The sequence below is a fragment of the Lemur catta genome, chromosome 1 (assembly GCF_020740605.2).
Source record: "Lemur catta isolate mLemCat1 chromosome 1, mLemCat1.pri, whole genome shotgun sequence".
In the NCBI taxonomy this organism is placed as follows: domain Eukaryota; kingdom Metazoa; phylum Chordata; class Mammalia; order Primates; family Lemuridae; genus Lemur; species Lemur catta.
In genome coordinates, this window is record NC_059128.1 from 24,436,059 (window position 1) to 24,459,571 (window position 23,513).

A 23,513-nucleotide genomic window follows, 5' to 3' on the forward strand; every position below is an offset into this window, starting at 1 on the left:
GGGGAAGGCAAGCAAAGCACAGTCCCATGGTTCTCTTGTGAGCCCACGATCCCAGAGCAATGCAGAATTCCACAGGGGTATGAAGTCCGCCCGGGGCAGCCATCTACAATGAGCGAGCACAGAGCCAGGGGACACTTAGCAGCTCCTGAAAGACATGCCCTACTAGTGAGGTCACTTTACCATTGGTAAAAAAAAAAGTCTATCTGAAGCTAAAATTTACAGGCTGAAGGATGTGTATGGTATGTTTGTGCCTGTATGTGTGTGTGTGCGTGCATGTATAGGTATGTGTGTACCTTGTTCTTCTGGTGTTCTCCAAGTCTCCAAGACACTCCTGAGTTTGGTCAGCAAGACATTTTTCCTGCTTTATCCATGCCCAGCTCATGCTAAGGGCTTCTTGCTCAGTGTTCATCCATGCAGCACCCATTTACTTCTACTGTCCTTCAGCAGCGAGGCCCTTGTTCTGAAATCCTGGCTGGTGGGACTGTGCTCCGTCTTGCCCCGGGAGCCACCAGGCATGGAGAGGGATGCAGCACGCTTGGCATGTCAGCCCTGGCTGTTTCTCTTGCTGTGTCAGAGTCTATCGCTTGTGGCAGCCATTCTCAAATCTCAGTGGGCATGAGAATCACCCTTTAAAACGTACAATTGTAGGCTGCAGCTCTAGAGATAACTTCAGGGTTGGGGTGCAGTCCAGGTTGCCTAATAACTAACTACATTTTGAGAAGCACTGCGTCATATCTGACATCACCCATCCTTACTTGAGGCTTCAATACGGAAGAGGGAAATAATTTTTCTGGCCCTAAACTAAACCTCCCTTTTATCCAACTTCACTGAAATGTTGACCTGTGGTTCTTCCTAATGAACCAAGGCAACTAGATGTGTTTCCCGAAACATCCCAAAGAAAACAGAACACACTGTGATTCCCACTGCTCTTTTTATGTCAGAGCTCTACTCTTAGGTTAAGCAGCAGATATAAATACGGACAGGGGTCTGGAGTCCAGCCTCCCCATTCCACACCAGTGACAGGCACCACAGAAACTCGAACCATTATCTGTCCTTCTTCAAAAATACACACTTGTTTTTGGAAAGAGTAAAGAGTGACACTGGAAATGTCACCTTTGTTGGAGGAGAGCTCACATGATCTGTCTGGTTTATTACCAAGAAAAGTCCAGTACAAGTAAAAATGATTTGCGAGTTCTTGGATACATGAAGGGAGAGATCTGGAGTCTTAGCACCTGATCAGCACATGGTGAATGCAGTAAGAAATTAGCTTGAGGATTTCATTATGATTGGTTACCTTGGGCAATTCTAAGTACTATTGTTGGTCTAAAAGTTCTTTCGCTGGGCTCATACCCTCTTATCCTTTTTCATAAGATTCACGTGGAATGAGGAATTCTAATGTGTCTCCTAATCAACTCACAACCAAGTAAGTAAACAGTTAAGATGGTCCTCAAACTACTATCTAGGAAAGTCTTAGGAACATCTGGAATACATTCTCGTTTCTCTCCTGCAACCTATAGACCTCATCCTCACAAGCAAACAGAATGCCTCAGTGTGCCCAAACCTTTGTTTTCATTCACTAAGAAGGCAACAAAGTCCCTTTTCTGCCTTTTTGGGTGTCATTTTTCTCTTGGGATTTCAGTGCTGAGTTTACAGGACCTTGTAGAAGCCTCAGACTCTGGATTCTCCCCCAATAACTCCCTAGGGCAGCTAGGGGAATCCTTCAGTGGGCTCTGCGGCCCAGCTTTCAACCTTTTCTCCAGCAGAAGCCAGAGAGGACCTAGGAGAGGGGAGCTCGCAGGAGGGCAGAGGGTCCACGGCGAGGCAAGCGGGGCTGTGCTGCGTCACTCGGCCGGTCGGGTGAGCAACGTGCAAGCGGGTGCAGAGTCACAGGCCACTGGAGGACCGCACTGGGGGGAGCCTGCCTGCTGCGGGCTGGAGTGGAGATGGAACGGAACGCACGCACCAGCCTCCCAGGTGCGGGCGCTGCCCTTGGCCCCACCATCTGCTGAAACAAAATGTAAAAACGTCTTTATAGCTCATATTTCTAAAATGAAGTTTAAAAAATTGCCCAGCAATAAAGTAAAATGAAAAGTTGGTTCCATTTCAGTCTTGTTTGTGAATACTGATTTTTGGGAAATTAGTAAATGGAAAAAAAGAAAATAGAAATAGAATGACTTTATTAATCTTAGAAACCAGTAATTTGAAAGGGTACCTTTACCCTGGCTCATGTTATCAGCAGCACATCGACTGGTCTCCTCTCTCTGGGAGACTTGTGATGTATACTCTTCCCTCCCCCCAGACCCTCTTAAAAGGGAAGAGCGACTTTGGTAGATAATGATGTTGGGATTTTAAGCTTGTACAAAGAAAATATTGCTGAATACTGCAATCTGGAAAAGAAGAAGCAGCAAAATGCAAATAGCCAAAGAGCCTCTTTTATATCATCTCTGTGCAGTAGCAGGAAAGGGACAGCGAAGACCTAAGCAGGTTGGGGGTGGGGATAAAGGGAAGGTAAAAGATACATGTGTGCTCTGATGGGTTAATAATGCATCAGCTGAATGTCCCCACTTCCGAGTTCCATCAAAACCCAGAGGATCTGTTTTCCTGTTGTCCCAGTAAAAGTCTGGATTGGCTGATTGGCAACCATCTACTGCCACTTCTGCTTGAAGGCTTTGGGGACTCTGAGGCAGCAAAAAAAATACTATGGACCCACTTGCAGTGCTGGTGGATGCTTCACCCTCAGTCACGCACCCAGCAGTGGTGAACAAGTTCTTCCTCCATGTGTTTGTCGTTCATCTTTTAGTGTGAGCAGGATCTGAAAAAGAGAAAGTCAACCACTAAGTGACCAAAATGAGAGCGTGTGGTTTTACTTACAGCAGTATCTGGTGTATTAAACATCACTGAAGAATAAAGAACTGGTGGCCCAAATAAATGAGGTTCCCCTCCAAGTACAAAGCTCTTAATATTACCCACTTTTGCTAGAAACCTTTCTAAAACACTCCTGTTCTGCTGCTGCTTTTTTGTGTAGTTCTCTTAGTTTCCTTTTTTCTTTTTCTTGGATAAAAACATTTTATCTCTTTTGCTTCTCAAATAGAAGATGCTAAGTATGTTCATCTTTTCTAGAAACTCAGGGTCAGCATTATCAGCATTTTTAAACCGCATGGAAAAACTGTTCACTGTATGTTTCTGAGTTTTCCTAAATCTTTCCTCAATGTCAGGTTGTCAGATAATACTTTGCCTTCTACCCAACCCTTGGATCCCCACAGTATATACCTACATACCCACCACCCAAGTTAAGAAAAGGAACATTACCCTGAATGCTTGTTAGACCCTCCCAATTCTTTCCCATTCTTACTACCCTGAATTTTGCATTTATCCTTGTTTGCTTTTTAAAAACAGGTGTGTTACATATATTTGATACCCCTAACTAATATATTGTTTAGTTTTATGTGGTTTTTAATTTTATAGTGCTCCCATGAGTTTCTTTGGGAATGCACTCAGGAGGGGAATTGCTGGGTGCGAAGTGCTTGCATCTTCAACTCTCCAATGCCATCTTGTCTTCCAGAGTGGCTGTACAATTCACGCTCCTCTGGCAGGGGAGGAATTGTCCCTGCTTCTCCACATCCTCTACATGGGGAGTAGTAATATTGCCCAAGTTTAACATTTTTTTTGCGCATCAAGTGGGCATACAATGGTATCCCACTGTGGTTTTAATTAGCACTTTTCTGATTAGGAATGAGTTTAAGCATCTTTTCCAGTATCTATTGTGCATACATGTTTCTTCTTTTGTGAAACGCGTGGAATGCCTCTTGCTTATTTTCCTATTGAATTGTTTATCGATTTTTTAAAAACAGCTTTATTAAGATATAATTCACACATCATATAATTCACTCCTTTAATGTGTACAATTCAATGGCTTTTAGTACATTCAGAGTTGGGCATCCATCACCACCACAATCAATTTTAATTTGTTTTTTTGAGACAGGGGTCTTGCTCTTGCTCAGGCTGTTCTTAAACTCCTGACCTCAAGCTATCCTCCACCCTTGGTCTCCCCAAGTGCTAGGATTATAGGTGTGAGCCACTGCGCCCGGACGCCACACCACCACAATGAATTTTAGAACATTTTTATTACCCCACAAGAAGCCCTGTACCTCTTAGCTATCACCCCCTACACCCGTCATCCCCCAGTCCTAGGCAACCACTAATCTACTTTCTGTCTCTGTAGAGTTGCCTATTCTGGACATTTCATATATGGGGAATCATATGTGGTCCTTTTGTGACTGGCTTGTTTCACCTAACATAGGGTCATCCACGTTGTAGCGTATATCAGTACTCTACTCCTTTTTATGGCTGAGTAATATTCCACTGTGTGTGTATATATCACATTTTATTTATCCATTTAACAGTTGTAGACATCTCAGTTGTTTCTACCTCTTGCCTATTAGTATAATAATGCTGCTATAAAAATTGATGTACAAGCTTTTGTTTGAACATATGTTTTCATTTCTCTTGGGGATAGATCTAGAGGTGGAATTAATTGCTGGGTGATATGGTGATTCTATGTTTAACCATTTGAGGAACTGTCAAACTATTTTCAAAAACAGTTGCACCATTTTACACCCCCGCCAGCAGTGTTGAAGGTTCCAATTCTCCACATGGGTGTGAAGTAGTATCCTGTTGTGTGTGGTTTTGATTTGCCTTCCCACCGTGGCTAATCATGTTGAGAATCTTTTCATATGCTTATTGGCATTGTATATTTTCTTTGGCAAAATGTCTGTTCAGATCCTTTGCCCATCTTTAAAATTGAGTTGTCTTTTTTATTATTGAATTGTAAGAGTTCTTTATATATGCTAGATAAAAGTCCCTTGTCACATACATGATTTGTAAATATTTGCTCCCATTCTGTAGGTGGTTGTTTCACTTCCTTGATAGTGTCCTTTGAAGCACAAAATTTTAAAATTTTGATGTCCAGTTCGTCTAGTTTTTTCTTTTGCTGCTTATGCTTTTGATGTCACATCCAAGAAACTGCTTATTGAATTTTAGAAGTTCTTTGCTTAATACCTGAGTACTAATTTTTTGCTTCTATGTATTACAAACATCTTTACCTAGTTTGTGACTTGTCTCTTTACTCTCTTTATGGTATTTTTTTAGGAGATCGTTTTATGATTTATTAATTTATAAAAAGAGTCCTATTCAGGATAAAAATTAGATTGTATTTAGATATGCGCTTAACAAGTGACCTTTTCAGAAAACAATTTTTAAAAAAATATTAAGACTTCCAGAAAATCCAGGAAAGTCACCATAAAAAACGATGGTTTCTTTAAAAAAAAACAAAAAGCACTTTTTTTAAATAAAAAATTTCAACAATATACACAAGCACAAAAATAGTATAATACACTTCCATGTTCCCATCATCCAGCTTCGATAATTATCAACATTCTACCATTTGTTTCAGCTCTCTCTTCATGTTTTTTTCCTGGAGTACTTTCAAAGCAAACCCAAGATAATATATCATTTCACTCATAAATATTTCAGAACATATCTCTAATGGATAAGGACTAAAGGGAAAAAACCCCACAATATCTTTATGGTATCTTAATTCTTAATTTTAACAAAGTCAAACTTGTCAATTTTTACCTTTAAAGTCTGCACTTTTTGGGTCTAATTTAAAAAATCCTTTCTTTACATAGGAAAGGTCATAATGATACTGTACTCTAATGTCTTCTAAAAGATTTACACTTTTGCTTTTCATATTTAAGTCTTTAATCCAACCTTAAATTATGTACAGTGTGAAGCACAGATCTAATTTCATTTTTTTCCTATACAATAATTGTCCTAACATTATTTATTGGAAATTCTATCCTTTTCTCCTTTAACTACGATGCCTCTTGGTCAGGAATTGTTTCCTACACATAGGAGACCAGTTTTAGCATTCTCTGTTTTGTGCCAACACTACACTCTTAAGTACTTTAGCTTGATAATAATTCTTATTATCTGGTTAAGACAAGTCACACACAGCTCCCTATCTTCATCCCCATTCTTTAGGACTACAAGGGTTATTCTTTTCTCTTCCATATAAATTTCATAATCAGTTTATCAAATTTCAAAAAAAAAAATAAACAAGTAATATCCCCTCAAATCTATAAATCAATTTTAGGGAGAACTGAGATCTTTACCAAACTGTGATTTTTTTAAATCCATGAACACGTACGTCTCTCCCTTAATTTTTTAAAGTGTCTCTCAATAGGTTTTATATATATTTTTTAGTAATAGTCTTAAATATCTTTTATTAGATCTATTCCTAGGTGTATGTTTTAATGCTCTGTAAAGGGTATCTTTTCTGTAATCTCATGCTTTACCTGTTTTTTGAATTACATTCAATAGAAATGTAACTGATTTTAGAAAACTCTCTTAAAAAGTTAATGTATTTGAACATTCTTTTCAAATACATTATATGTTATCTGAGAATAATGATAGATGTGTTTCTTTCTTTCTGATCCGTATGTCATTCCCTTTCTTATTCTACTTTACTGGCTAGGACTTCCCACCACAACACTCAGTAGAAGTGATGGTGGGCGTCCTTGTCTTGCTCCCCATTTTAAAGGCAGTGAATGCTTTCAAAGTTTCCCACTTAAAAGTGTGATGTTTACTACTGGATTTTGTAGGGATACTTTATTTTTAGGTAATGAAAGTTTCCTTCTATTCTAGGCATTTTTTTAAGTCCTGAGGATACTGACTTTTATCAAATGCTTACTCTGTATCCATTGAGAGAAGCATAGGATTTTTTCCCTCTTTAATCTGTTACTGTAGTAAATTACATTAGCCCATTTTTTAATATTAAACAATTGTTGAAACTCTGGGATAAACCTACCTTGGTCATGATGTATTGTCTTTTTTAAACATTACTGGATTCAATTTGCTAATGTTTTGTGTTTTACTTGGAATTTTTGCACTTTCATCCATGATTAAGAATGTCTTGTAAATTTAGAACTTTTTTTTGGACTGTCCTTGGCAGGTTTTGATATTAAGATAAGGGATTACAAAGTGTTCCCTCTTTTCCTATACTCTGGGGTAGTTTGTAGATTGGAATATTTGTTCCTGGAATGTTTGGTCAGACTCATCAGTAAACCATAAAAGTCTGGTGTATTTGTGGGAAGATTTTTGTTCTTGATTTAGTTTCCTTAATAATTAAAGGAATATTTGGACTTTATATTTCTTCTTGAGTAAATTTTTATAATAGGAAACTGTATCCAAAGTTTTAAAAATGTATCAGTATAAAGTTATTCATAATATCGTCCTACAATCTGTTTAATCTCTGAGGCATGTATAATAATGTCTCTATTCATTCCTCTCAACTCTATGTTTATTTTCTATTTTATTAATTTCCTCTCTTATCTTTATTATTATTTATTTTCCTTTACTTGTTATTTTCTTTGGATTTATTTTGTTGTTCTTTTTTTAACTTCTTAAGCCAGATACTTAGCACATTAACTTTTAGCCTCTCCCCTTCCCTCACTATAAGCATAAATTTTCCTTTAGGTATTATCTCAGATTTTTGATACTAGATAACATTTTCTGTAATATTATGATTTTTTTGATGAGTTAACTCTTAATTTCCAAATATATCAGGATTTCCCAGGTATCTTTTTGTTATTGCATTGTGGTCAGGGAACACGGTGTTTGAAATGTGATTTAAGGCCTAGCACATGGTTTCTGCAACTACCCTGTGGATGCTTGCAAAGAACATGCATTCTGCAGTTATTTAATGTGATGTTCTATACATGTCTATTAGATCAAGCCTGTTAACTGAGTGGTTCAAATTTTCTAAAACATTACTAATTTCCAGACTGTTTGATCTATCAATTACTGAGGTACATTAAAACACTGTACTATAAAGCCAGATTCATCTATTTCTCTTTGTGGTTCTGTTAATTTTCTGTCCAATATACTTTTCACAAATATGCATCTTATGTATTAAATTAAAAAAGATTAAATACATTGGTTAAAATAAATCAACAAGAAAAGGTTGAATACTTTCCCGGTGAACCTTCAGCCGTAATGTAAGGACTCTATTTCTTGATATGCTTCTTGCCTAAAAAATCTATTTTGTCTGATAAATATAGCTACATCAGCTTTCTTCTGGTTGGTATTTCCCTGGTATATCTTTTTCCAACCTTTTTCTTTCATCCTTTTTATATGTTTATGTTTAAGATTGTCTTGTTTAATAGACTAAAAGTAGATTTTTAAAAATCCAGGCTGACCACAGAATATATATTCCTGGTTGGCCATTTTCCTTTATCTCCACTGCTTCCAACTTGTCCTTGCCTGATGCAGCAGCCACCCATACAATCCTCTGCTCAGAAGCCCTTGCTGACACCCACTACACTGAGAAGAAAAGCGCAAGGCCTCTCCCAGGCCCCCTGGGTCCTGCCTGACCTGGCCCCTTGTCTTCTCTTGGCTTCCCCTGTCCTTGCTCCCCTCCTGTAACACTGCAGCCCCACGTGAATTTCCCGAACACGGCAGCCACATCCCTCCTCAAGTCATGTGTGCAGGCTGTTCCCGCCACCTGGAATTCCCTTCCCTACACATCCACCAGCTCACTACTTCATCCTCTCTTCAGGCCTTACCTCAAATGCCACCTGCCCTGACTAACTCTGTTTAGAATAATGAACGTCCCCATTCTCTACCTTCTTTTCCTGGAACACATACCACTATCTAATATACCATTTTGTTACTTATTTGGTTTGTTGTCTATCTTTCCTATCAGGGATTTTGGTTGTTTTGTTCACTGCTCTGTGCCTTGTGCCTAGCATAGTGTTGAGCACATAGCAGATGCTTGGTACATATTTGTTGCATGCATGAATCAGACTTTGACTTCCACTGGAACATTTAGTCCACTCGCATTTTGAAATGACTAATGCTTTTATTTATTTCTACTGTCTTAAGTTGTGCTTTCTATTTGTTCTATCTTTTTTGTGTTTTTCTCTTTGTGGATTTATTCTTTTCCTCATTCCATTTTTTCTCTGCTACTTTGGAAGTTTTATATTTCTATTCTTTTAATAGTTATTCCATTAATTTTAGTATTTGTATATATTAACTGTGTTAAAATTGAAATTAATCTCTAACTTTATCTTTTCACTGCACGATATCAAGTTAGACTACTTTAACTCTGGCCATCCCCCTCCCTTTGATTTACATGATATATATTTGGATATTTTCATTCTTCCATTTTTTTTAACTTCACAAGAACATTTTTATCACTTTATTGGTCACTATGCTTATATCTGCCCATGTTTATACACATTCTTTGCTCATAAATTTCTCCTGCATTTCAGACCTTTTTTCTGATATCACCTTCCTCTGTCTGAAATACATTCTTTAACTCTTTTGGTAAAGGTCTACTAGTGACAAATTCTTTGGGGTTTTATGTGTTGGGAAAATGTATTTCATCCTCACTCTTGAAAGATTTTTTTTAAGCCATTATCTCTCTAAATATTGTCCCTTTCCTGTTTTTTATTTCCAGTACTCCAATTAGATAATTAGGTCTTCGCATTGTTTTTCTACCTTTTCTTTCTGTGCTACATTCCAGATAATTTCTTCAAATACATCTTTCAGATCATTAAATCTCTCTTTAGCTACGTCTAATCTGCAGTTAGTCCCATCCACTGATTTTTAAACTTTAATTATTTTTTTTCAATTATAAAAGAACTCTTAGTTCTTTTTCAAATCTGCTTGGTCATAATTTTACTGTCTTGATTTTACTCATGTTTTTACTCCCTTCTTTAATTTCTCTAAACATGAGAAAATTTATTTTGCATTATTTGATAATTTCAGTATTTTAGTCTTTGCAGGTCTAATACTATTATATGTTGTTTTTGCTGGCTTTTGCTCATGATGCCTCATTTCCTCATTTGTTTTGTGATTTTAAACTGTGATCTCACATTTCTTAAAATGTTACCTGTGAGAATTATTTGAGCTTTGGGTTAAGGGAGGATTCCTTCAGATAAAATATGCATTTGATTACGTTAGGTGCCTGGGGCCACCACCAGCCTAGGACCACCTTAAACTAAATTCTCAATCTTAAGTTTTCCAGGCCACCTAGGGAATGTGAATTCAGGCCATGCTTATAGGAGGGCTTGCTTGTGGTTATCAATCATCAGGGGAGAGTCCCTACTCCACTCAGCGCCAAGGTTCAAGACAGGCGATTTATTTTCTTTTGGTGCCTAGGGGGTGAAGGTAGGGTGAGAGGGAGGGCTTATTTTTGGTTGACTTTATATGGAGTATGGTTGACTTTATATGCCAGTTCTTTGGGGTCCCATCTTTATGTGAAGCGTTTCCAGTTGGACTCCTCACCTTGGGATTTGCCTGTTATCCCTATCACCTTCCCATAATTCTGGTCCAGAGCCACTTCAATCCCCACCTGCCTGGTGACCCAGTGATGATATCATAAGAGCAGGAAACATATATAGAACAATGTTACTGCATTTCCCCCTCACTGCCTCTGTGGCCATGATCATAACCTGGCTCCTTTTAGGACTTTAAAATACAAACCATTGAAGTTAACCCATTCTCTTCATTTTTGCTTTGATGTCCTGTCCTGGAAATTATTACTGTTTTTTTTTCTCTTTTTGCCAAATGTCTATTGATAATACTGTCTATTTAAGCACTCACTTGGCATTTATCAAATAGATGAAGTTACACCTTATTTCATTAGTTCTAAAGTCAACAAGCAACACAAACATAAAATATATTCGAAATTGCCCTTAAGAATCTTAAAGCACCTGGAAAATACATTATGCCAGTTTGGCGACCATTAGGGAGTCCAACAAACCCAGTTTCCCTTTCAGCCTACTGTTCTTCTGTTAGCACCTGACTGGGGCTTGCGTTTAGGGCCACAGAGAACGAAAATATTTTAGGCATCGTGATCAATATTTGCCCAGGTGAACTACACTATGAGACTCACCCAGGAATGGAGGACTACTGAAGCAAGAGCAGCTTCACCTTTCATGCTCGCTTGGAAGCCTAAGTTCCCTGAGTGGAACGGTGGACAGACTTGCTAAACTATCTAAATCATTATTTCCTTTGCTGCTTAGGGGGTCAAGGGGGGGGGGCTCTGTCTTGTATATATTGCTTATTTCACCTTCTACACCCTTTTAAGTGTAGAGACCACATCTTACAATCTTTCACATGATCCAGAGCACCAAGAATTTTGCCATGTAAACATTTACATGGGAGCTGCCTGGTAAATAGTTGACCGATGTGGGAAATGATCAATAGCAGCATTACCCTGTGGGGAGCAAAAGACTGCCAACCAATAATCCAAACTATGCTTCAGCAAACAACAAAAGGCCTGCTATGATAAGTGGCAGTCCACACTTCTAGGCCAGTGCTCCTACCACCCACCCATCAGCTCTCTGAAGGTAAAGGATGCGAATTTTCAATGAGATCATCTCACTCAAGGCTTTTCCAGTTCAGAAAAGCAAATTCATCATGACTTCCCTGCCATTAAAGAAGGCCCAGACCTCAAATGATATGTACATATAACCAAAGTTATTTTTCTCTCCCCAAGGTCTAAAGTGAATAGGAGAGAGAAACTAAAAAACTTAATTTTTAAAATTACCTAAATGCAAAGACTTCTTTTGCCTTTTAGATTTGTCCCTAAGGCCTTTAAAACTGATGAGGGGGGCCTTGGTAGTTTCTTCTGGCAACATTCTGGTTTGATAAGGAAGTGAATGAATCAATTTATTTATATCCTGAGTGACAGCAGTAGAAAGGGACAGCTGGGGAGTGTGGGCCAACCTGCTGCCCCCTCACCTTCCAGGGCATAGCTCCAGCATGCAGGAATGAACAACACAGGCAACAGAGCATCAGATCCATTTCATGAAACCCTGCCTGGGTGACACAAAGGCGCCGGGCACAGCTGCAAGGGGATTGTGCAGAGCACAGGCAGCTCCTGAGTAACTGTAATACAGCCATGAGAGACCAGGGAGCTGTGACCACAGCAGCACCACCAGGCCCCGTGCCCTCCCAGAAATCCTTTTTAATTTCTAATGAACAATGCAGGCACCTGGTTCAATTCAGATGTTAAGACCAACAGGAGCTCAAGTGTCCATCTATGGGGGAAGATTTACTTTCTACTTACTAATGAGTGAATAATTTTAATAAAATGCTATTTTAAGGAATTCTACTGTAAAGAACTAAAGTAATTTACATAAGACTAAGGCTTCTTCTGAGAAAAACACATGTAACTCATTTCTGAAAATACATTTAACCATTCCAAACCTATAAAAAATCATGTTCCTCTTATTCTCTCATTCATTTTCATATTATCACAAACCAGTCAGATGGATATGATAAAATTACATCATGGTATAGAGCTCTGGTCCCCAACCCCTAGCTGTGAACCAGTACTGGTACATGGCTTGTTAGGAACCAGGCCATAAAACAGGAGGTAAGCGGCAGGTGAGCAAACGAAGCTTCATCTGTATTTAGAGCTCCTCCCATCACTCGCATCACTGCCTAAGCTCCACCTCCTGTCAGATCAGCAGCGGCATTAGATTCTCATAGAAGAGTGAACCCTACTGTAAACTGTGCATGTGAGGGATCTAGGTTGCACGCTCCTTGTGAGGATCTAATGCCTGATGATCTGACGTGGAGCTGAGGCAGTGATGTTAGCACTGGGGAGCGGCTACAGATACAGATTATCATTAGCAGAGAGGTTTGACTATACAATAAATGTAATGTACTTGAATTACCCCAAAACCTTCCTCCCTCCCAGCCATCTGTGGAACAACTCTCTTCCATGAAACCAGTCCCTGGAGTCAAAAATGTTGGGGACCTGGCTGGGCACAGTGGCTCATGCCTGTAATCCTAGCACTCTGGGAGGCCGAGGCGGGAGGATCGCTCGAGGTCAGGAGTTTGAGACCAGCCGGAGCAAGAGCAAGACCTCGTCTCTACTAAAAATAGAAAGAAATTAGCTGGACAACTAAAAGTATATGTAGAAAAAATTAGCCAGGCATGGTGGCACATGCCTGTAGTCCCAGCTACTTGGGAGGCTGAGGCAGTAGGATCGCTTAAGCCCAGGAATTTGAGGTTGCTGTGAGCTAGGCTGATGCCACAGCACTCTAGCCTGGACAACAGAGAAAGACTCTTTCTCAAAAAGAAAAAAAAAAAATTGTTGGGGACTGCTGGAGAGATATAAATCTCTGAATGACTTTTAAATGTCATACAGTAAAAAGTGTTGCTTTTTGTAACTACATTTAGATTGTGAGTATCCTAAGGGAAGACCAATTAACATGTTTTTTTTTGACAGAACATTTTTTGGCATAAAGATACTTAATAACTACCCTTTTAAGAAAATTTAAAAATTGCAAGGCTGACAAATTAAAGTTCTTGTGATCTAATTCTATGGTCTACCAACCATGCTAGTTTTGAAGCATAATCTACTTACATATATCTGATATATTTTTATATAGATACATAAAACCTAAATTTATAGAAGAATTGACTACATAATTAAAAGTAAAGTGACTTGTTTTATTATAAATTACTTTCTTAAAAAGATTTAATTTCTTTATAGAGAGCTCTGGTAGTGAAGAGTGGTGGAATAAAACAATGCTATGAGCTTTACTCTCACTTCTGCTATTTGTGAGCCTTCTAACCTTTGGGATTTAATAATAATGAGTATTGTTTTCTGTTCACTGTAGAAAATCGGTGGGGCTTAAGAATGGGTTTTTATATAGCTTTGAGTTCAAAAGAACAGACTGATGTGGAGAGAGATTTTGTCTATTCTAGAATAATAATTTCTTTTTTTTTTTTTTTTTTGAGACAGAGTCTCGCTCTGTTGCCCAGGTTGGAGTGAGTGCCGTGGCGTCAGCCTAGCTCACAGCAACCTCAAACTCCTGGGCTTAAGCGATCCTCCTGCCTCAGCCTCCCAAGTAGCTGGGACTACAGGCATGCGCCACCATGCCCGGCTAATTTTTTTCTATATATATTTTTAGTTGGCCAGATCATCTCTTTCTATTTTTAGTAGAGACGGGGTCTCACTCTTGTTCAGGCTGGTCTCGAACTCCTGAGCTCGAGCGATCCACCCGCCTTGGCCTCCCAGAGTGCTGGGATTACAGGCGTGAGCCACTGCGCCTGGCCTAGAATAATAATTTCTAGTCTGATAAAAATTCAGTCTCATTTCTCCTATAGTAGATGCAGAATTAATGAGTCAAAGAGAGTGCTGGATACCAGTTCTTTGCCTGAAGATCACGAGAACAGCAGACTTTCAATTACCTGAGGATGTAAGAAGTAAATGAAGGGGCTCTAGACCAGTGACTTTCAAAACTTTTCTGACTGCAACACATAGCAAAAAATACATCTTATATTGTCACTGAACACACATATATTAATATCTTCATGACTTTAAAAGCCCCACAGTACTTAACTTTTATTATAAATGGACCTTGGTAATTTTCTTTCTATTCCATTCTGCTCCACTGGGGTGAGGGGCAGATGGTGACTGTGACCGGTGGTGTGCTACTAAATGTTTAACTGGCTCTTGTGGTAAAACAAATAAAAGCCCCAACTTCGTGTTGTTGGCTGATTTTGAGCACAGGCGAGTTCAAATAACCAACATGAAGTTACTGAAGGCAAAGCTGGGAAGGGACACATACCACCAGCTTTCAAGAGCCTGGCTGGGACCCACTAAATTGATTGGGTGACCCCCTACTAGGTCATGACCTACAGTTTAACAATCACTGCCCTAGAGTGTAGACAATCAAACTCCTTACTAGTTCACAGGAAGCTGACAGGGGCCACTATATAGTTTCCAGGAGGTATTGAATGGGATCACATCTGCTAGGGATGACAAGTTTCTGGTGCATCAGAGGGGAACAACTCAAGCCTACTCTGTTGTGGGCACCTCTGAGCTACTCTGCCTTCAGCCTCCCCAAAACTGATGATCTTGGGAAATTAAGACGCAGCAGCAGTAACCTTAGGAAAACTGCAATCTCTCCGTGCTTCAGTGTCTTCCTCTGTAATATGGGAATAACACCTATGTACTTCACTGGATTGGTGTAAGGGCCAAATAAGATCATCCATATGAAAGCACTCTGAAAATTAAAAAGGGCTCTGTAGAGTATTATTCATGTGAAAATGATTCAATTTAACAAAATTTTGTTCACGATCAAAAAACCATCTGTCTTAGCATCTGAGCTCATCAATCATCCCCACCCTGGGTCTCTGAGATTCTGAAATATCCAGTTATCGCTCATGGCTGTCTCCTTGGTCTCCTCCACTGGCTCCTTTTCCTCAATCCCTTGAACTTTCTGCTCGTTCTTATACTCTTTTTCCCCCTTGGAGAATTTATCCACTCATGGTTTTAACAGGTATAGGGATGATTGCTAAACTCTACATCTGCCTCTGGCTTCTCCCTGGCTTTTGAGAAGACCGTTCTAAGTTTAACATTCAGCCATCATCCAAACCTGACTTTGAAAATGCTAACAGTATTGTCTGTCCCACTCATCCACAATGCTAATTCTGTCAATGGCACTAGTATTATTGCTGTTACCAAGGTTTAATTTAAAAGCACTTAAAACCACCTCATACCTATTAGGATGGCTACTATCAAAAAACACAAAATAACAAGTGTTGGCGAGGATGTGGAGAAAAAGAAACTCTTGTGGACTAGCAGTGGGAGTGTAATATGGTACAGCCACTATGGGAAACAGTATGACAGTTCCTCAAAAAATTAAAAAGAAAATTACCACATGATCCAGCAATTCCATTTCTGTGTATATACCCCAAATAAATGAAAGCAGGGTCTTGAACAGCTATTTGGACACCCATGTTCACAGTGGCATTATTCCCAATAGCCAAAAGGTGAAAGCAACTCAAGTGTCCATCGATGGATGAATAAACAAAATGTACATATATCGGCACATGATTAAATCTTAAAAAAAGGAAATTCTGATGCATGCTACAACACAGGGGAACCTTGAGAACATTATGCTAAGTAAAATAAGCCAGTCATAAAAGGAAAAATACTATAGAATTCCACTTATATGAGGTACCTGGAGTAGTCAAATTCATAGAGACAGAAAGTAGAATGGTGGTTGACAGGGGCTAGAGGAAAAGGGGAACCAGGAGTTATTGATTAATGGATACAAAGTTGCAGTTTTTGCAAGGTGAAAACCACTGATGGACCGTGGTGATGGTTGCACAACAATGTGAACATACTGAATGCCAGTCAACTGTGCATGTAAAAACAGTTAAAACGGCACATTTTGTGTTGTGTATATTTTATAACAATTAAAAAAAGATATTCAATAATTATAGATATTGATCCATCATTTATTCTGCTCTAGGCAGTATAGGAAGTGCTTACTGCATGCACTGTCTTATTTAACCCCACATTTGCATAGATGCTAAGAAGCTAAGGGTGGAAAGTAGGGGAAATTTGTTGTTTTTGTCTGCCTTGTGACCCTTCACATCTGCTTATGGTTTTAGCCCCTTTTAGTTCCTTGGAAAGTTCCTCCCCACTTCCCCTATTCCAACCAAGTTATTATGGCCAGACTATAAATGTTAATCCCATACCCCCTTGCTGACAAAAGGTGGCCAGTGATCCAGACCTGGCCAAAGTCTGAATCCCCTTGGTCACAGCAATTGCTTCAAGAGGTGGTCTTGGGCCGGGCGTGGTGGCTCATGCCTGTAATCCTAGCACTCTGGGAGGCCGAGGCGGGTGGATCGTTTGAGCTCAGGAGTTCGAGACCAGCCTGAGCAAGAGTGAGACCCTGTCTCTACTAAAAATAGAAAGAAATTATATGGACAAGTAAAAATATATACAGAAAAAATTAGCCGGGCATGGTGGCACATGCCTGTAGTCCCAGCTACTTGGGAGGCTGAGGCAGGAGGATTGCTTGAGCCCAGGAATTTGAGGTTTCTGTGAGTTAGGCTGATACCACGGCACTCTAACCTGGGCAACAGAGTGAGACTCTGTCTCAAAAAAAAAAAAAAAAAAAAAAGAGAGGTGGTCTTGTCATCCAAGCCAAGCCAATCCAGTCCTTTCTTGGGATATATATGTGTGTGTGTGTGTGTGTGTGTGTGTGTGTGTGTGTGTGCGTGTGTGTATGTATGTATATATATTTATATATATACTAAATTAGAAAAAGAGAAGCTCTCTTCACTCTGTGGTCACTAAACTGGGAATAATAAGACAGAGTTGCTCAAACCACATGCCCTCCATCTGATCTTGCCTCGCGAAAGAAGCCATATAAAGCAGGAAATAGGGAGGTCAATGAAGCTGTGATGAGAAATAAAAAGGGAGGAAGAAAGATGGAGACGAAGAGCTTAAAGCAGAGAGGGATGGAGAGCAAGAAAGATCTGACCACACTTGGTTCTCAAGTCCATCTTTATCCTCTCTAGTAATAGGAGTCAATAAATCTGCCCTTTTCTTAGGTATTGGAGTTGGGTTCAGTTACTTGCAACCAAATGTATTCTGGATACCACCAATGGGGACCCAGATGTCAGAATCATTAGAATGAAGATGAAAGTTGAAGTTCTGAAAAATGAAGAAAATAGTAAAATAAGCCCAGAGATAGAGAAAACAACAACAACAACAACAACAACAACAAAACCCAAAGGCAGAACTGACCCAAAGCACCCCTCAGGAAAAGGGCCATTCTAAGCTTCGCTGGAAGAAAGTCAATAGTAAGGCATTTGGTAGAAAATTAATCTTAGAACTCTCTATTTTCTAACGAAAACCCTAGATAGGAATATATAAGTCTCAGATGAAAAAAGCATTTCTCATATGATTGCTGTGATGATTAAGAGAAAAAAAAGTCTATGTAAAAACTATAGTACTTGGGATATAGCAGGTGTTCAATAAATAGCTGCTGTTACTATCATGATTTTTCAAACTATAGTGACAAAAGGGAGAGAGAACTACCATTCAAGAGAATAAGACATGAGTTTAAAGGCTAGATATATTAATAGTAAAAATTTCATTTCTTCAAGGGCTTTCTCTTTTAAAAACTGTTTCTATTTGTGTTGTTTAAAAGTAATCCATGCATGAATTTTTTTTAAATAAACATTACAAAGAGTATAGAATTAAAAGTGTCTCTTTTACCCTAGATGCTTGGGTCTCCATCTCTGAGGAAGGCAGCTGCCTGTGACTGGTTTGCGTGCGTGTGTGTGTGCATGTGTGTGTGTGCGTGTGCGTGTGCGTGAGTCGGTTTTTTTTGCATAGTTCACTTAACAATATAACTCAGAAATTGTTCCATATCAACATAAACATCTACTTTCAAGAGAACTCTTGAAGTAATCCATAAACATATTCGAATCCCAACACATCTTTTTACTGTTAAGTCTTGTGAGATCCTCCCAGTGTCTCACTCTCTGGCTTCACAGCTTTTTGTAGGGAAAACCAAAATGGACCCTAGCATCAGTCTGTCATCTTGTTATCGTGCAACCTGGAGATAACAGGAAACAGCTTCTTCCTCTCTTAAAACAAAGGCCCACCCAAGAGAGAGTTCCAATGAAGCAGGAGCTAAATTATTAGAACTTAATATTTGGAGATGTTACTACAAGTGACAGCTCCTGAGAGTTCTCTGAGAGGCAAAGGGAGAATTTCCCCTCATGTTAGTATCATTTAAGAAACCAAAAGGAGAGCCTTTGGTAAAAAGTAGTTTGCTCTTGCTTGAGAATAACGACAGCTTTGCCATATAGACTCTGAGGGTTAGACAAACATGAGACAATCAAGCTGACAATGCTACTAATTTTAGAGGCTAAAGCTTGGGAACTCAGTGTACTTACTGAGGAATCAGATGTCAGCTGACTACCACCACAAAGCAGATGTCCTCTAGATCCCTTGAACTAAAGCTTGGGTTCACCAATCACCAATTCTTCTCTTGTAAAGCTCTTCCTATTAGTTCTTAAAGGCTCCTGAATATGTCTGCTATTTTATAATTATCTTCCAAACTAATCCATACAGCCCGTTATCATTTTTATTACTCTTTTTAAAAATTAAAAAAATTTATTTTTGGTTCTTTCTTTGTTGATTGTGCTTTGTACATTTTTATTACTCTTCACTGGATTGTCTAGGCCGTATCATCTCTCTGGGTATTATGGTGTGTTGCATGCCCATTTCTAACCTATTCTCTTTCACTCCCCTTTTTGTCCATTAATAATGAGAGAGTGATTAGAGCAGTTTCTCAACCTTTTATGGCCTATGCTCCATCAGCCAAGATTTTGCTCAGTTTTACTTTCTGCAGTTTATTTTATGAAAGCTATAAATTTCTTTTCACTTTCCATACATAAAATTATATTGTAGTTTGTGCTTTTTAAACGTATGATATATCCCTTCCTTTCTTCCTCTCACCCCCTCCTGGTATGCAACCCTGGCTGAGAAGCACTCTGTTAGACTTGGACTTAAGGATTCATTGTACTATTTCTCTTCAATCTAGTCCATAAAATGCTCTTCTTTACCTCCAGAAAACCTTGTCCTAAATGTCAAAATTTTTTATCCTACAGATCATAACAATCCTACTATCACAGAATGATGGTATGGCCTATAGATTAAGTCAGTCAGGGTGCCCGCCTATCTGGTGAGGTTGAATCTACTGTGTCGTGTAAAAATTGCCAATGTGTCCATCTCTTTATGCCTGTATTTTTAATTTGTTTTAAAACCACCCACTGCCTAGTGTGGTCGGTAGCCTGTAAGATGGCCTCCAGTGATGCCTGCCTCCTGGTGTTCATGCCCTTATGTAATCTCCTTCCCTTGAGTGTGGACTGGACTTAGTGACTCACTTCTAACAGAGAATACAGCAGAAGTTATGGGATATTACTTCCAAGGTTAAGTTATAAAAAGACTGTGGATTCTGCCCTGGGTGCTTTCTTAGTCTCTCATGGATTGTTTGCTCAGGGGAGGCCAGCTGCCATGTCATGCCAAAACAAAATGCCACATACTAAGTGAATTAAATACATAAATTCATTTTCTCACAGTTCTGGAGGCTGGCAGCTTAAGATTAAGGTGTTGACAGGTTTGGTTTCTTCTTAGGCCTCTCTGCTTGGCTTGCGGATGGCCACCTTCTTGCTGTCCTCACTTGGTCTCTTCTCTGTGTGTGTACCTATCTGGTGTCTCTTTGTGTCCAAATTTCCTCTTCTTACAAGAAGTCAGAATGGATTTGGGCCCAGCCTATTAGCTTCATTTTAACCAAATCATCGTTTTAACAGTGCTGTAACTCCAAATACAGTCACGTTCTGAGGTATTGGGAGTTAGGCTTCAACGTATGAGTTTCGGGGGAACACAATTCAGTCTGTAACAGCAGCCTTTGGAGAAACCCAAGGGGAAAGAGGCCCAAGCTGGAAGAGGCTTGCCAAAGACGATGTGAGTGAGCTTGGAAGCGGATCCCACCAGTTCATCCTTCAGATGAGACCACAGCTCCCGGCTGACAGCTCAACTGCAACCTCACGAGAGACTGAGCCAGAGATACCCTGCTAATGTAGGAAGCCTGACCCACGGGAACTGTGAGATAATAAATGTTTGTTGTGTTAAGCTATAAGTTTTGTGGTAAGATTCGTTATACAGTAGTAGATAACTAATACAACCAATAACCTCACCTAACAACAAAGAAAAAACGGTACTAACTGGAAAGCTTAAGCACAGAATATTGGGGCTACTTGAACTTTTCTGTTAACTGAGGTTAAGGCCAAATATTTCTTTGCTTCAAACCTTGCTACAGATGAATCAGTGTACTTTTCTGCCAAAAGTAACTGAGTCTTTGATGACTGAAGATTGAGATTGTTTTAGGTGTCACTTGATAGTAAAAAAAAATAAAAAATAACATTTTCACACGTAATATCTCATCTAGTTTTCATAGCAATGCCATGAAGACATAGCAACTATTAAAATATTTTAATTCAGGTGCATAGCAAAGCACCTGACACATAGCAGCCATGACAAAAATATTTCTAAATGAATATATTTCCATTTATGATGACAAAATTAAGTCTAGAGAAGTTAACTAAATTGTTTAGGACTGTGCAGCTACTAAGTGACAGCTATGAGATAGAATCCAAGTCAACGTTTTTTTTCTACTGTACTATTTCATCATTTATATTTGCTGTTTGTATCTTTCTTCCTTGAAGTTATGGGTAAAAACATTTAAAAAAATAATAAAATAAAATATTCCATTAACATTTTATTTTATATTTTTTTCTATGGGGGCCGTGTTGGGATGAATAAGAAGTAGATATAAGCAAACTACATTCTGAAAATGGTCAATTCATAAGTATGGGCACAGACACACTAGTTTGCCACTAAGCCAATTCTAGACGATTTGTAATTAAATCTCCTCTTTTCAATATCAATGAGTAGTGGAGTTAATACCTTTAGCTTATTAAAGACAGGTAACTCCACCATATGCCTATTTTTTTTTCCATAAAGTTCTGGATGAATGAAGCAGCATAGCCTCTGAACATCAGGGAAAAGTTGATTACAAAAATGCATGGAGTTTCTGCTTCCCCTTAGAAGTAGAAGGGACAGAAAGAAGCACAGAAATAATTATGAAAATACCCACAGTTTACAGGATAGTAATATTGCATAGTTGATCTCAACACTGCCCAGAGACATTTGGTGACTGGTAACCATATCAATAGAAATTTATATTTTATCACACACTCACTTGTTGCCCGGTACTATGAAAAGCACTGGTGATACAGTGGTGAATGACATCATTCCCAATCCTTTTGGGAATTTATATTCTAGTGGTAGAGGCTGACAGATAAAATACTTCAGCAAATTCTATTACAGTGGAAGGTAAAGGGCACTACAGGAGTTGGTGGTAAGAGGTGGGATTTCTAGAAAGAGGAAACATCTTGTGCAATGGCACGGAAATTTGAGATAGCATGGCAAGTAGTTTAGAATGACTGGAATTTAAAGGTATGTGTGGGGGAGTGGTAGAAAATATACGTAGGGAAGAAAGCAGACCATGAAGAGCTTTGGCAACCCAGTTAAAAGAGTTTTCACTTTGGCCGGGCGCGGTGGCTCACGCCTGTAATCCTAGCACTCTGTGAGGCTGAGGTGGGAGGATCGCTCGAGGTCAGGAGTTCAAGACCAGCCTGAGCAAGAGTGAGACCCCCGTCTCTACTAAAAATAGAAAGAAATTATCTGGACAACTAAAAATATATATAGAAAAAATTAGCCGGGCATGGTGGCGCATGCCTGTAGTCCCAGCTACTCGGGAGACTGAGGCAGGAGGATCACTTGAGCCCAGGAGTTTGAGGTTGCTGTGAGCTATGATGACGCCACGGCACTCTAGCCGGGCCACAGAGTGAGACTCTGCCTCAAAAATAAATAAATAAATAAATAAATAAATAAACAAAAGAGTTTTCACTTTAAAGGGAGCTTTTGAAGACTTTTTAGTGGGGAAGTATCATAATCATAATTGTTTTTAAAAGATCCCTTTAAGAGCAGTGTGAAGGATAAAGGGTGGGATACAACTGAAGACATCAGTATGGAAAACATGGTGGAAATTCAAACAAAAAGTGATTCAAACAAACTTCCATGCCATTGCACAAGATGTTTCCTCTTTCTAGAAATCCCACCTCTTACCACCAACTCCTATAGCACCCTTTACCTTCCACTGTAATAGAATTTGCTAAAGTATTTTATTTGTTGGCCTCTACCACTAGAATATAAACTCCCGAAAGGATTGGGAATGATGTCATTCACCACTGTATCACCAGTGCTTTCATAGTACCAAGTAATAAGTGAATGTGGGATCAAATATAAATTTCTATTCATATTCTGGTTAACAGTCACCAAATATCTCTGGACAGTGTTAAGATCTGATGAAGATGAACAGGAAGGGCCCACAGGAGGAGTGTGTCTGAGAGGATGAGGAGGTCAGTTCTGGATGTGTTATGCTTTAAGAGGCCTGTGAGATGGTCAGGAGAGATGTTCAGAGGTGGCTGCGGTACACGATTCCAAAGAGAAGTGTGGGCTGGGCAAGAGCAGATATGCCCATTTTTTATGTGTATGGTGTCCCCAGAATTGTGCAGGGCACAACCAACCTGTGAAGCCACATATAACAGCCCTGGCTAGAGTACAGGTTTGGAATTGTCCTATATGGAGGTCAGCTGAAACTAGGTGAGCAGACCAAGGACAGGATCCTAGAGAAGAATATGAAAATTAACAAGTAAGCACAGGATGAGGAGCTTTATAAGAGAGACTAAGAAGGAGCAGCCAGACAAGTGCGAAGGGGAAAGCCAACATTACCAAAAACTCAATGTTGTTAAAGACCAATGCTTTAAATATATGGATGCTATTTCTCTAAACTGAGTGATTAAATAAACTGCCCTTATTGATGTCTCAAAAGATTTATCATTAGCCATAATTTTTAATGATGTTAGGATTGTCTGGCTAGGGTTGATCTGAGAACTTAATTTAGCTTCAATATTTATACCAGGTGAAAATGCTTCTTTCTCACAGTACTATAAAAGTACTTTCTTTGCCTCATTCTATTTTTGCA

At 39.2% G+C, this 23,513-nt stretch overlaps 1 protein-coding gene across 3 annotated transcripts in view; it reads right to left on the reverse strand.

The window, feature by feature from the left end:
• Positions 1 to 2,160: 2,160 nt before the first annotated feature.
• TTLL5 (tubulin tyrosine ligase like 5) overlaps positions 2,161 to 23,513 on the reverse strand; it is a 271,668-nt gene continuing 250,315 nt past the window's right edge. For all 3 annotated transcript variants that reach the window (XM_045563414.1, XM_045563424.1, XM_045563393.1), the window contains one exon: positions 2,161 to 2,812. In XM_045563414.1, the coding sequence (XP_045419370.1) occupies positions 2,790 to 2,812 (23 nt within the window). In that variant the 3' untranslated portion in view covers positions 2,161 to 2,789. The remainder of the gene's footprint in view (positions 2,813 to 23,513) is intronic.